The 12,390-nt window shown below is 36.7% G+C and overlaps 3 protein-coding genes across 4 annotated transcripts; all 3 read left to right on the top strand.

Annotated features, from left to right (window-relative positions):
• The first annotated feature begins 761 nt into the window (after positions 1-761).
• LOC111793987 (vacuolar protein sorting-associated protein 2 homolog 1) lies at positions 762-3,190 on the top strand. The gene is made up of 5 exons (XM_023676082.1): positions 762-987; positions 1,738-1,868; positions 2,262-2,366; positions 2,512-2,772; positions 2,887-3,190. Exons 1-5 carry the CDS (start codon positions 951-953, stop codon positions 3,022-3,024), a joined length of 672 nt encoding a protein of 223 aa, XP_023531850.1. The 5' UTR covers positions 762-950; the 3' UTR covers positions 3,025-3,190.
• Positions 3,191-6,880: 3,690 nt separating this feature from the next.
• Positions 6,881-10,233, top strand: LOC111793778 (mechanosensitive ion channel protein 10-like). Of its 2 annotated transcripts, none has more exons than XM_023675813.1 (6): positions 6,881-7,125; positions 7,369-8,780; positions 8,878-9,001; positions 9,078-9,371; positions 9,459-9,661; positions 9,779-10,233. In XM_023675813.1, the coding sequence occupies exons 2-6, from the start codon at positions 7,372-7,374 to the stop codon at positions 10,050-10,052; spliced, it is 2,304 nt and encodes a 767-aa protein (XP_023531581.1). In that variant the 5' UTR covers positions 6,881-7,125; positions 7,369-7,371; the 3' UTR covers positions 10,053-10,233. The 2 variants fall into 2 exon arrangements, with proteins under 2 accessions (XP_023531581.1, XP_023531580.1); XM_023675812.1 differs by having other exon boundaries at positions 7,308-8,780.
• A 1,171-nt stretch (positions 10,234-11,404) lies between these two features.
• Positions 11,405-11,975, top strand: LOC111792236. The gene has a single exon (XM_023673589.1). The coding sequence runs from the start codon at positions 11,489-11,491 to the stop codon at positions 11,843-11,845; it is 357 nt and encodes a 118-aa protein (XP_023529357.1). The 5' UTR covers positions 11,405-11,488; the 3' UTR covers positions 11,846-11,975.
• Positions 11,976-12,390: the final 415 nt, after the last annotated feature.

The following is a 12,390-nucleotide window of genomic DNA, read 5'->3' as shown; positions in this document are numbered from 1 at the left end:
ATTCTTATTATTATTATTATTGAGACTAGATATATAAAGTAAAGTGTCACCAATAAAAATCAAATAATTGATTGTTTCACCTTTTGATCTGTCTCTGACAACGAATAATAAAATTAAATAAATTAATGAAAATTCATACCTTTTAAAATAACATTAAAAAATATATATATATATTTATATGAAAGTAGTTGGTGAGCATGCTGCTAAACAACCTTTATATCAAAGACTTAGCTGGTGAATAAAGCAACCTATATAAAGACCAAATTACAAAATTAGCATGGGAGAACATTATATTTTCATTTTTATATCTTATCTTATTTTTTTTTTAATGTAATTGGCTCGTAAACCCTAATTATAGATCACTTCAAAAAAAACATCGAGGAATCTCTAATCATATCAAAATATCAAAGTGAGTAATTCTCTGTATCATTACTAATCAAAATTTTAAATTATAATTTTAATAATCAACCTTTAAGTAAAAATGAATTTTATGTTTAATAAAATATTAAACATATCTATAATTTGTAAAACATTAAATTAAAAATATATATATATATATATATTAGAAAAAAAAATTAGTTAACCATATTGGACCTAAACTCAACGAGCTTTGAAGCCCACAGAGTTGCACGGCCCGTTTAGGCCCACGCAAAGGATCCGAAAACTAAAAAAACTGAAGATGGAGTGGGGCCCACAATTTCTACTCCCATTTGCTGACGTGTGGATTTGAGATATTTTCATATGGGAAGAAGAATTCTCTATTCTATATTCCAGTTAGCGTTAGCAATACCGCGTAAAGGAAGTTTCTGAGGAGACCAGAGACGGAGGATTCTTGAAGCCACCATAGAACCAGAACGATCTATCAGTTTGGCTCTGATCTAGGGAGAATTTGATACATTCGTTTCCGCCGTCTCAATTCACAGTTTCTTCGTACAATCCGATCGTTCGCTATGAGTTTGTTCTTTGGCAAGCGCAAAACTCCGGCAGGTATGGTCTTCGATCAGGATTTTCTTCTTCTCTTCCGATGAACTTTTCCGTTCTCTTTGCTTGCAATTTTTTACTTTCTACTTCTTTCTGGCGGAAGTGTTTGAATTTGTTGCAATCAGTAGTTGAGGTGGTTAGTTTTGATNTTCTTTGCTTGCAATTTTTTACTTTCTACTTCTTTCTGGGGATTGTGTTATTGTAATCCATGTTTGTCAAACTTCTGGTGGGTTTTCATTGTTCTTCTCTAGCTTTAACTCTTTACATTCACTTGTATGATGCATAGTTTCATATGATTTTTCCCTCTTGCCAAACAGACCGTGCATCAAGAGATAANTTACGACTTCTCTTTGTGATCAGTGAGTAAACTGCATCATTTATTTTGTGTGGTTTATTTTTCTTTGTCTTCAACTCCATCAGGCTTCGATTGATTCCAAGGCATTAAAATTAATCAACCATTTTAGCTTGCGGTTTGTGAACTCTTAGAATTAGCAATAAATGTCACCCGAGTTTAATTCATTTTGGTGTTAATTTAACACAAGGAATGGTTGATATACCATACGTTTGCTGTAGCAGTCAATCTTATAGCATCTGATANACGGTTTGTGAACTCTTAGAATTAGCAATAAATGTACACCCTAGTTTAATTCATTTTGGTGTTAATTTAACACAAGGAATGGTTGATATACCATACGTTTGCTGTAGCAGTCAATCTTATAGCATCTGATATTGTGTACATTATTGTCGTCAATCCAGAACTCCTCCGGGAAAATAAGAGGATGCTGGACAAATCGATCAGAGAAATTGAAAGGGAGAGACAAGGCCTTCAAACACAAGAGAAGAAACTAATTGCAGAGATAAAGAAAAGTGCCAAGCAAGGGCAAATGGTGCACTTTCTTTAATTTTTTCTTCTTTTCTTTTATAAAACACCATTCTCATTGAAATTCCTTATTTGTAATCACTGGGATTCTCAAGAANCTTGTGGAAGTTTCAACATTAAAACAAAAAAGGGGGGAAACCATTATAATACTCTACAATTGTTGTTTTTAGGATTGAAAATGTCACTTAGATACGGTGTGTTACTGTTGCAGGGAGCTGTAAAAGTGATGGCAAAANTTTGTAATCACTGGGATTCTCAAGAACCTGGGGCAGTTGGTCCATATATCATATGTGGAAGTTTCATGATTAAAATAAAAAAGGGGGGAAACCATTATAATACTCTACAATTGTTGTTTTTAGGATTGAAAATGTCACTTAGATGCGGTGTGTTACTGTTGCAGGGAGCTGTAAAAGTGATGGCAAAAGATCTTGTTAGAACCAGGCACCAGATTGAAAAATTCTACAAGCTTAAATCACAACTTCAGGGCGTATCTCTTAGGATTCAGGTAGAATTTGTTTCCCCATTTGTGCAAGATCATTATGTTCGTACGTACTGTACTAGAAACATCTTAAATTTTGTACAGCATTTTATATATTACGAGTGGCAACTTTTATGATATCTTAATATTCTTGTTAAACCCAACTTTTTAGACATTAAAATCAACTCAAGCAATGGGAGAAGCGATGAAAGGCGTGACGAAGGCAATGGGACAAATGAATAGGCAGATGAACTTGCCATCCCTGCAGAAGATTATGCAAGAATTTATGAAACAAAATGAAAAAATGGAACTGATGACTGAAGTGATGGAAGATGCAATGGATGACGCTTTGGAAGGGGATGAGGAGGAGGAAGAGACAGAAGAATTGGTCAGCCAAGTTCTTGATGAAATAGGAATAAACATGAATCAAGAGGTAGTTTTCTCTTCAATAAGCCTCATTTTCTTTTGCTGGTGCAATGTATCAACCTCAGTCCAAATGAATGACTAATCCAACCATTTTCCTGTTTGAACTATTTCCCCTCCTCAGCTCGTGAACGCCCCGTCGACTGCTGTCGCTACCCCGGCAGCAAAGACAAAGATTGCACAAGCAGAAGCAACAGGGAACGACGACGGTGGGATAGATAGCGATCTTCAAGCCAGACTAGACAACTTAAGGAGAATGTAAATTCTAGACCTTCATTTCTTGTGTTATATTCAAATCGTCCATCCTGCAGCAAGGAGAGACCATTTATGCCACTGTCATATAATACTCGTTAAATTTATGCCATAATTTCCTAACCTTGTTTTGACCATATGAGAGAATTACAATGGATCAGCATTCATTACTAACATCCATGGACCCATTACCATGCATTGGTTTTCTTTTACAGGTTCACAACATGGAAAATACTTGGCTAATTTGTTTACGTAAGTCTCTCATATCCGATTTTAATTCAGTCCCTACATTTTCAAAGGTTTCAATTTATCTCTATTCATTTAGATTCTATCGTTAGAATGTCTCTAGCATAGCCAGTAACGTCGATAGAGATGTTCTAGACAGGTTTAACCAAGTTATAGGACTAAATTGACACTTCGTTACCGTATCGATATGAAACTAGAAGAGAGACCAAAGTGTTGTTTGGTATGGTTGTTTTTAGTTGGCCTGGGATCATCTTGATGCCCTAAATGAACTGTAAAGTGATGATAANAGAATGTCTCTAGCATAGCCAGTAACGTCGATAGAGATGTTCTAGACAGATTTAACCAAGTTATAGGACTAAATTGACACTTAGTTACCGTATCGATTTGAAACTAGAAGAGAGACCAAAAGTGTTGTTTGGTAGGGTTGTTTTTAGTTGGCCAGGGATCATCTTGATGCCCTAAATGAACTGTAAAGTGATGATAAATTATATGCATAATAGAGAGAGAATAGCCTTCTAATAATCATAGGGCCTATAGAAGAAACACCACAGCTAAAATGCCTACAACTTTTATAATTCTTCATTATCCTCCTCATCCTTTGGGCCACACAACATCATCGAAGACAAGAGAATCAGAATTTTCCNAAGAAAATCAGAATTTTCCAAATCCAACCACCCATTTCAAAATTATAAACTGAACAACCAATGTCTTAAACCAAGCTACCGGATTCCAACAGGCCATACCCTGAATTCTCCTGTTACTCCGCCGCAGCCTCCGCCGTGTGGCTTTGGCACAGCGCCGGTGCCATCACCGGTGCACGGCAGAGGGGGNGAATCAGAATTTTCCAAATCCAACCTCCCATTTCAAAATTATAAACTAAACAACCAATGTCTTAAACCAAGCTACCGGATTCCAACAGGCCATACCCTGAATTCACCTGTTACTCCGCCGCAGCCTCCGCCGTGTGGCGTTGGCACAGCGCCGGTGCCATCACCGGTGCACGGCAGAGGGGGCAATCGGAGTGAGAGTAAAGCCACATATCTATACAAGGGGCGTGAAACATATGCGTGCATCTTGGCAGTTTCTTCACCTCTTCCCCATCCTCAAACGCCGATAAACAAACTGCACACTCATTCCCAATCCCTTCTTCCTCGATCGTCGCCGTCGCCGTCGCCATCGACCCCTTCTTGAACTTGAAGCTCGACAACAAATTCCTATTAGAACTCTGGAAGCTACGGCTTGAATTCANACCCCTTCTTGAATTTGAAGCTCGACAACAAATTCCTATTAGAACTCTGGAAGCTACGGCTTGAATTCACCATCTCTGCATAACTTCCANCCATCGACCCCTTCTTGAACTTGAAGCTCGACAACAAATTCCTATTAGAACTCTGGAAGCTACGGCTTGAATTCACCATCTCTGCATAACTTCCAGCCAGTGCCGGTGAAGCTTGCCCGTGGCTGTTGTCGGAGCACCACTTGATAATGATGAGATTGTAAAGAACCAACACAATCGTCGCCGTTCCGATGACCACAAGGCCATAATACAACATGGGTAGGCTGGATTTTGCAGGATGAGACGTTGGCTGAGCAATATAGGTTGAAGCCGAATCACCCATTTATGGATTCAAAAGTGGGTCTGAAGTTCGAGGAAGCAGAAGAAGAAAAGGATTTCACAGAAATCTATTTTATGGGGGTTATTGGGAAGGAGGAGGAGAATAGTAATCATGAGGAGGAGAATATATATATGTGTGTGTGTATATATGTATAAGTGTGTGTATATATATGTATATATGTATATATATTGGTGGGTTTAATTCATGGAACCAGATAAACTGTAAACTCCAGAGCATGAAGACAAAACAGAGTACAATCAGAGGAGCGAGAAACAAAGATGGATGAAAAAGAAACAAAATTGTTGATAAGGAAGAACACATGTTTTCTCTCCAATAATTAAAAAAAAAATTAATAAATTAAATNTATGTTTTTTCTCTCCAATAATTAAAAAAAAAATTAATAAATTAAATTGNCATGTTTTCTCTCCAATAATTAAAAAAAAAATTAATAAATTAAATTGCTGAATGCAAAACTTTTGTTCTCAAAACGACAAGTGGTAGAGATTGAGAAAGGCTTGGGATGTAGAGGAATGATGTCGTTTTAATGGTGGAAAAGTAAAACAGAGGCCACGAGGAAATGAGAAATTTGGAATTTCTTAGGGTTCGAAAGTTACAACTTATGAAGAGATTGTGGCGTACGAAGTGGCTACTTGGTTCAATTGGCTAATCCTCACTTCTAAAAAAAAATATCCATAAAATTTTAAATTAAAAAATATTATAATTAATATATTGACGAAAACATCTATTTACGCTTCATCAAATTAGCACAAATACTATTTATTTTTATAAAAAAAAAAATTAAAAATTATATAAACAATATATAGACTGAAATTGTCTATCAACACTTCATAGATTATCTACAAAAATTTTAATGTTACTTTATAAAGTTTATGAATATATTTTTGAAACATGTTACTAATGGTAGAAGGTACTTTTGAATTTTGAATTTCTTAACAAAATTTAAAGGTATTTTTAAAAGTTTTTAAAAAATATTTAAATTTTTTAAAAGTTTTTAAAAAATATTTAAAAAGTTAAAAAGAGTGTGTTTAAACTATTTTTAACTTTTTTTAACAAATTAAAATCTAAATTTTTGAACTTTTTGAAAATAATTTTAAAGATTAAGTATGAAATTGAAGTGTATTTTTATTAATTTAGCCTGAAAATATAAATTTTATTTAAACTTTTTAAATAAAATAGTTGAATTAAAAAATTAAATTTTTGAACGTTTTGAAAATAATTTTCAAGATTTTTTTAGATGAACACGAATACTTTCAACATAATTTTGCTTTGAGCTCCCCAAAAAGTCTTATGTCAATTGAGGTAGTATTTCTTGATTATAAAGATCCTTTCCTAAATAAACAGGAGTGAGACTTTTCTTTTCATAAAAAAAAAAAAAAAAAAATTATAATAGTCATGAGTTTATAGGTGAAGAATACTGATTCCATTGATATGAAGCCTTTTGGAGCCAAAACAAAATCATGAGAGCTTATGCTCATACCACTACGGAGAGTCGTGTTCGTCTAACAAATGATTAATAGAAAATTATAAATTAATTTATAGTTTGAACCATAAGAATAACCAAATGAAATTGGATAACAATAAGTGAACAATATTAGTAATTTTGCTTACAAAACTAATAAACTACTCAACCATTTAACACTTCCCCAAACCAATTAATTACCTTCCATTTTTCTTCCTTATAAATTACAAACAAAATTCCTCCCCTTCTCATCTCACATTCATTCTCTCTTCGCAAATCTCCACAAAGTTACTGCGACTCTATTTTACACGGTAAAGAAAAAATTACTGTCCTTTTTTCCCTTTTTTGTCTCCATTATTTTATTTCTCTTCGAATTTTTAATTATATGGTTTAGTTTTTTGGATAATTCTTGGACCGGACAGCTGCCCGGCTGCCCCACGTGCCCGTATTATCATTATTTAAATATTTAATTAAACCCGCGAAATGGGAATGGAAAATCTTCCATCTTCCATCTTCCATGTTCGTCTCTGTGGAGTAGAAGCGGTGCCCTCTGTTTCACCATTTTTTTTTTCTCTCATCTGTTTTCCACTGCATTTCCGCTTCTTCTTAGTTTTTTTTTTTTGTTCTTGTTTCTTGTTTGATCAAGTTTCGGATCTGAAAGTAATGAAAATGATCACTCTTATTGATTTGCTTTGGGGTTTTTCTGATATTTTCAAGGCTCGCTTGACCACCGGTGCAAAGTTCGAATCAAAGAGCTTCTTGTTGCCAGGTTTGAGATCTCCTTCTCGATTTCTTCGTGGCGTTCTGCCAACTGTATCTGTTTGGTTTGCATTTTGTATTGCTTCTGTTGCATATGAGGTTTTGATTTTGTTGGAAAATTGTTATGGCCTGAAATTGAACCTAGAATGTTAACGTTTGATTTTTTTTTTTTTTTTTAATTTTTTTAAATAGAGTTTTGTGGTGGCATTGACTGTTATGTTAGTAAAAGATTAATTGAGAGGTGTGAAAGCAGAAAATGGCGGATAAGGAAGAAGCAAAACAAGTTGTTCTACAGATTTTGGATTGTGAAGATGGAGGAGTTGGTGCGAGTAAAGATCTCAGTAAAATCTCTGTTGCAAAATTTCCTGATTTTGAGCTAAAAGAAACTCGGAGTTTTAGGTGCACAATTCCGAAATCTGTGGTTGGGAGCTCTTCTTCACACGAGATTGCTAGAATGAATCCCTATAAACCTCCCAAAATTCCGGCCGAATCGGCAGTTCGGCGACCATCGTTTGCTCGTTCTTCGTTTTCAAAGCCAAAATCAAGGCTAGTTGAGCCACCTTGTCCTCATGGTGGGAGTTTGGCAGAAGAAACGTTTGCAGAAAAATCAATATCTGGTTCACCATTCTGTAGCTCTACGAAGATGGACTCCCCAGCTAGAATAACTGCTGTGACTAGTCCTAGAGAAGCTTTGAAATCGGTCCCAACAACTCCTAGAACACCATTTACTGGAAATGAGGAGGAAGATGATGAAGAAGTTTACAGAACTGCAGAACTGAAAGTGAAAGAAAGATCAGGGAAGAAGTTGACAAAAACCATTTTAATCGAATGGTTTTCATTTTTGTGCTTGACGGGTTGTTTGATTTCTACCTTAACAGTAGACAAATTGGCGACGAAAGAGATCTGGGAATTAAGGTTGTGGAAATGGTGTGTTCTGGTATTAGTTATTTTCAGTGGTCGATTATTTTCGCGGTGGTTTATCAATTGTCTAGTTTTCTTGATTGAAAGAAACTTTCTACTTAAAAGAAAGGTTCTATATTTTGTCTACGGGCTGAGGAAGAGTGTTATAGTTTTTATTTGGCTGACTTTGGTTCTTCTAGCATGGGGTCTATTATTTGATCGAACCAGCAAGAGATCTAAGAAAGGCCATGCGATTCTGAATTATGTTACTCGAGCTCTTGGTGGTTCTCTCATTGGAGCAGCAATATGGCTGGTGAAAACTTTGCTGGTGAAGATCCTAGCTGCTTCTTTTCAATGCACTAGATTCTTCGATCGGATTCAAGAATCAATCTTCCATCAGTATATACTGCGCACCCTATCAGGACCTCCACTGATGGAGATGGCTAAGGGAATTGGGAGAACAGCAGGCACAGGGCAGTTGAGTTTCAGGCATTTGAAGAAAGTAAGGGACGGTGGGAAGGAAAGGAAGGAAGAGGTGATTGATGTAGATAAACTCAAAAAGATGAATCAAGAAAAAATCTCTGCTTGGACCATGAGAGGGCTAATCCATGTTATAAGAAGTTCAGGGCTATCCACCATATCTAATACAATAGAGAATTTTAGAGACGAAGAGCTTGAACAAAAAGATAAGGAGATTCACAGTGAATGGGAAGCAAGAGCTGCAGCTTACCAAATTTTCAGGAATGTCGCAAAACCCGGTAGCAAGTGAGAACTTTACCGTCTGAAAGATCTCGTATTTCCAACTTCATGATAGTGAGAGAATTTTGTTATATCTAATGCTTTCTATATGCGCCTATGGTAGGTACATTGATGAAGACGATCTCTTTCGTTTTATGAGTAAGGAGGAAGTTGATAATATGCTGCCATTGTTTGAAGGAGCAGTTGAGACTGGGAAGATCAAGCGAAAAACCCTGAAGAATTGGCTGGTAAATCTTTACCATATGTCTTTTTCTTCACAATTACTTAGGCCTGGTCCTTAGAAATGTATTTTGGATGTTGCAGGTCAATGTTTATGTCGAACGCAAGTCGCTAGCCCACTCGTTGAACGACACGAAGACTGCAATAGAGGAGCTAAACAAGCTTGCTTCTGCAACTGTAGCGATTGTTATTATCGTTGAATGGCTACTTATGATGGGTTTGTTGACGACACAAGTACTCGTCTTCTTTTCATCACAGCTTCTGCTGGTGGTCTTCATGTTCGGTAACACTGCCAGAACGGTATTTGAAGGCATCATATTCGTATTTGTGATGCATCCATTTGATGTCGGGGATCGTTGCGTCGTAGATGGTGTGCAGGTAACTTTCTGAACTCTAAACTCAGAATGTTTTGGATTCTATTGTATAGCACACACTCACCTGGTTTGATGATTTTATAACTTTCAGTTGATCGTTGAAGAAATGAACATTTTAACCACAATTTTCTTGAGATGTGACAATGAGAAGATCTTCTATCCGAACTCTGTTCTTGCCACAAAACCCATCAGTAACTTCTACAGAAGCCCGGAAATGGGCGATTCCATCGAATTTTCGGTCGACTTTTCCACATCAATCGAAAGCATTGGAGCTCTAAAAGCAAGAATAAAATCGTAAGTTCAATTCAGTTTCTCTAGTTCTAAGCCTCATTATTCCATCTGCTAAAACAACTGCCATTGAGTTTGCAATCTATTTAGTTCCTTATCATCTTTTACTTATGTATTGCTTAGATACATAGAAAGCAAGCCTCAGTTCTGGCGCCCGAACCACAGTATCCTCGTGAAGGAGATCGAGAATGTCAACAAGATGAAAATGGGATTACATGTTAATCACACCATAAACTTTCAAAACTACGGCGACAAGAGCAGTCGCAGGTCGGAACTAGTGTTGGAGCTGAAGAAAGCTTTCGAGGATCTCGGCATCAAGTATCATCTCCTAGCTCAAGAAGTTCAGCTCAACTATGTGAGTTCAGCAGCTCCTATGGTTCCACCTTCCCAGAGATGAAGGTGATTCTTTCACTTAACTCATTTTCTAGCAAGTCTTTGCTCATTGGCTTCAATGGAAACAAGAGGGCCTAGAAGAAGATGTAGTTTGTGATTTGAGCCAAGGAATTGTAAAAGATTCATAAATTGTTCTTAACACGTTTTAAATTTTGTTTATGATATCATGAGAATTGACCATTGAAATGAAGAGACAAAATTTATTATTACTGTTTTTTTTTTTTTAATCGTAATACATTTTTAATTTGATCAATTAGCCTCGAACTATTAAGAGTTGCAATCAAGCTTTAAGCTTGGTTAAGTATTCCAATCAAGCAATTTTTTTGTTTTGTTCCGATCTCTCCCCTCTGGTTTCCTGCTAGGGGAAGGTTTCAATATCCTTATAAATGGTGGTTTGTTTTCCTCCCCAACCAATGTGGGANATCGTAATACATTTTTAATTTTTAATTTGATCAATTAGCCTCGAACTATTAAGAGTTGCAATCAAGCTTTAAGCTTGGTTAAGTATTCCAATCAAGCAATTTTTTTGTTTTGTTCCGATCTCTCCCCTCTGGTTTCCTGCTAGGGGAAGGTTTCAATATCCTTATAAATGGTGGTTTGTTTTCCTCCCCAACCAATGTGGGACATCACAATCCACCCCTTTTGGGCTCTTCGTCCTCGCTGGCACTCTTTCCTTCCTCCAATCGATGTGGGACCGCCCCCAAATCCACCTCCCTTTGGGGCCCAACGTCCTTACTGGCACACCGCCTCGTGTCTACCCCCTTCGGGGAAGAGCGAGAAGGCTGGCACATCGTTCGGTGTCTGGCTCTAATACCATTTGTAATGTGACCCATATCCACCGCTATGACATATTATCCTCTTTGGACTTTCCCTTTCAAGTTTCCCCTCAAGGCTTTAAAACGCGTCTACTAGGGGAAAATTTTCATATCCTTATAAAGAGTGGTTTGTTCTCCTCCCGAACCAATGTGGGATATCACAAATAGGTGGTTAACATAGAGTTAATATCTCATTAAACGCAATTAAATGTTTAATGACCTATCAGCAACATAGTTAAAAGTTTTAAAATAGATTTGAGAGACGTATTAAATATTTAATTGAAACACAAACTAATATCAAAATAAATAATACGTGTAATGGGAGGCTTCTGAATTGGGCCAAGGCCGATAAAGGGCCTTCATGCATAAAGCAAGCCCATAAGCAAGAGGCCCAAATAAAGGCCCAAAAAGTAGAAGGCCCTACCAGAAATTTCAAAGGTGATGGTGATTGGACCAATAGGATAAGGTTATCCACCAATAAGGCATAGAGAAGTTGCCACGTAGGACAGAGATGAAGATTTTCAATCCCACCCAAAATCTCCGTCGCTTCTATTTCCCTAAAACCAAAATCCCCAAATTCGCATTCCCTTAATTCGCAGCAGAAGAAGCTTCTTTCCATTCATCAATGGCTTCCGCTCCCGCCGTTTCAATGGCTCTCCCCTTGCCCTACGCCAGCCAGAAGCGGCTCTCCAACGACGCCTTCTTCAATCCATTGCCTTCTAGGTCTCGCAAGGCCATCCCCGCCGCTCCAAGGCTCGTTGTCGTCCACTCGTCTTTGAAGGAGAAAGCCGTCACTGGACTTACGGCCGCTGCGCTGTCTGCAGCGATGGTGATTCCTGAGGTTGCAGAGGCTGCCGGTCCTGGAGTGTCGCCATCGCTCAAGAACTTCTTGCTGAGCATTGCCGCTGGTGGAGTTGTGGTGATCGCCATACTTGGAGCTGTCATCGGCGTCTCGAACTTCGATCCGGTGAAGCGTGGCTGAGTGGATTCGTCGAGGAAAGTAAAATCCTCTTGTGGTAATCTTCTTCTTGTGTATCGCTTTTTTGTTGCACGCTGCTGTCTGTAGTAATTGATCCAATTTAGCTGTGAGTTTCAGTTCTGATTTTCCTCCATTTCTGTGATCTCGCTCCTGCTTTACTCTCCATTCATTCATCATTTCCGGAGCTTCGATCATAATTTTTCCAAGAACAATTTTATTTCATGTTTCTAATAAATTTTCAATCCATAAGAATTAATTTAATAAAACATAATTGTTTATTTACTATAATAGAATATTTAATTATCGATTTAAAATCAATTAATTTTAGCTCATGTTTCTAATAAATTTTCAATCCATAAGAATTAATTTAATAAAACATAATTGTTTATTTACTATAATAGAATATTTAATTATCGATTTAAAATCAATTAATTTTAGCTCATGTTTCTAATAAATTTTCAATCCATAAGAATTAATTTAATAAAACATAATTGTTTATTTACTATAATAGAATATTTAATTATCGATTTAAAATCAATTAATTTTAG

Source organism: Cucurbita pepo, chromosome LG04, assembly GCF_002806865.2.
Source record: "Cucurbita pepo subsp. pepo cultivar mu-cu-16 chromosome LG04, ASM280686v2, whole genome shotgun sequence".
Taxonomy (NCBI): Eukaryota; Viridiplantae; Streptophyta; class Magnoliopsida; order Cucurbitales; family Cucurbitaceae; genus Cucurbita; species Cucurbita pepo.
Note: the sequence above shows the minus strand (reverse complement) of the source record. Positions and strands in the feature narration are given on the sequence as shown.

What these genes read in the sequence shown, in the direction of transcription:
- LOC111793778 (XM_023675813.1), top strand. Translation starts at nt 7,372, where the DNA reads ATGGCGGATAAGGAAGAAGCAAAACAAGTTGTTCTACAGATTTTGGAT. An exon ending in AAACCCTGAAGAATTGGCTG is followed by an intron (nt 9,002 to 9,077) that starts GTAAATCTTTAC and finishes TGGATGTTGCAG; the next exon opens with GTCAATGTTTATGTCGAACG. An exon ending in CTAAAAGCAAGAATAAAATC is followed by an intron (nt 9,662 to 9,778) that starts GTAAGTTCAATT and finishes TGTATTGCTTAG; the next exon opens with ATACATAGAAAGCAAGCCTC.
- LOC111793987 (XM_023676082.1), top strand. Translation starts at nt 951, where the DNA reads ATGAGTTTGTTCTTTGGCAAGCGCAAAACTCCGGCAG. An exon ending in GCGTATCTCTTAGGATTCAG is followed by an intron (nt 2,367 to 2,511) that starts GTAGAATTTGTT and finishes CCAACTTTTTAG; the next exon opens with ACATTAAAATCAACTCAAGC. An exon ending in GAATAAACATGAATCAAGAG is followed by an intron (nt 2,773 to 2,886) that starts GTAGTTTTCTCT and finishes TCCCCTCCTCAG; the next exon opens with CTCGTGAACGCCCCGTCGAC.
- LOC111792236 (XM_023673589.1), top strand. Translation starts at nt 11,489, where the DNA reads ATGGCTTCCGCTCCCGCCGTTTCAATGGCTCTCCCCTTGCCCTACGCC.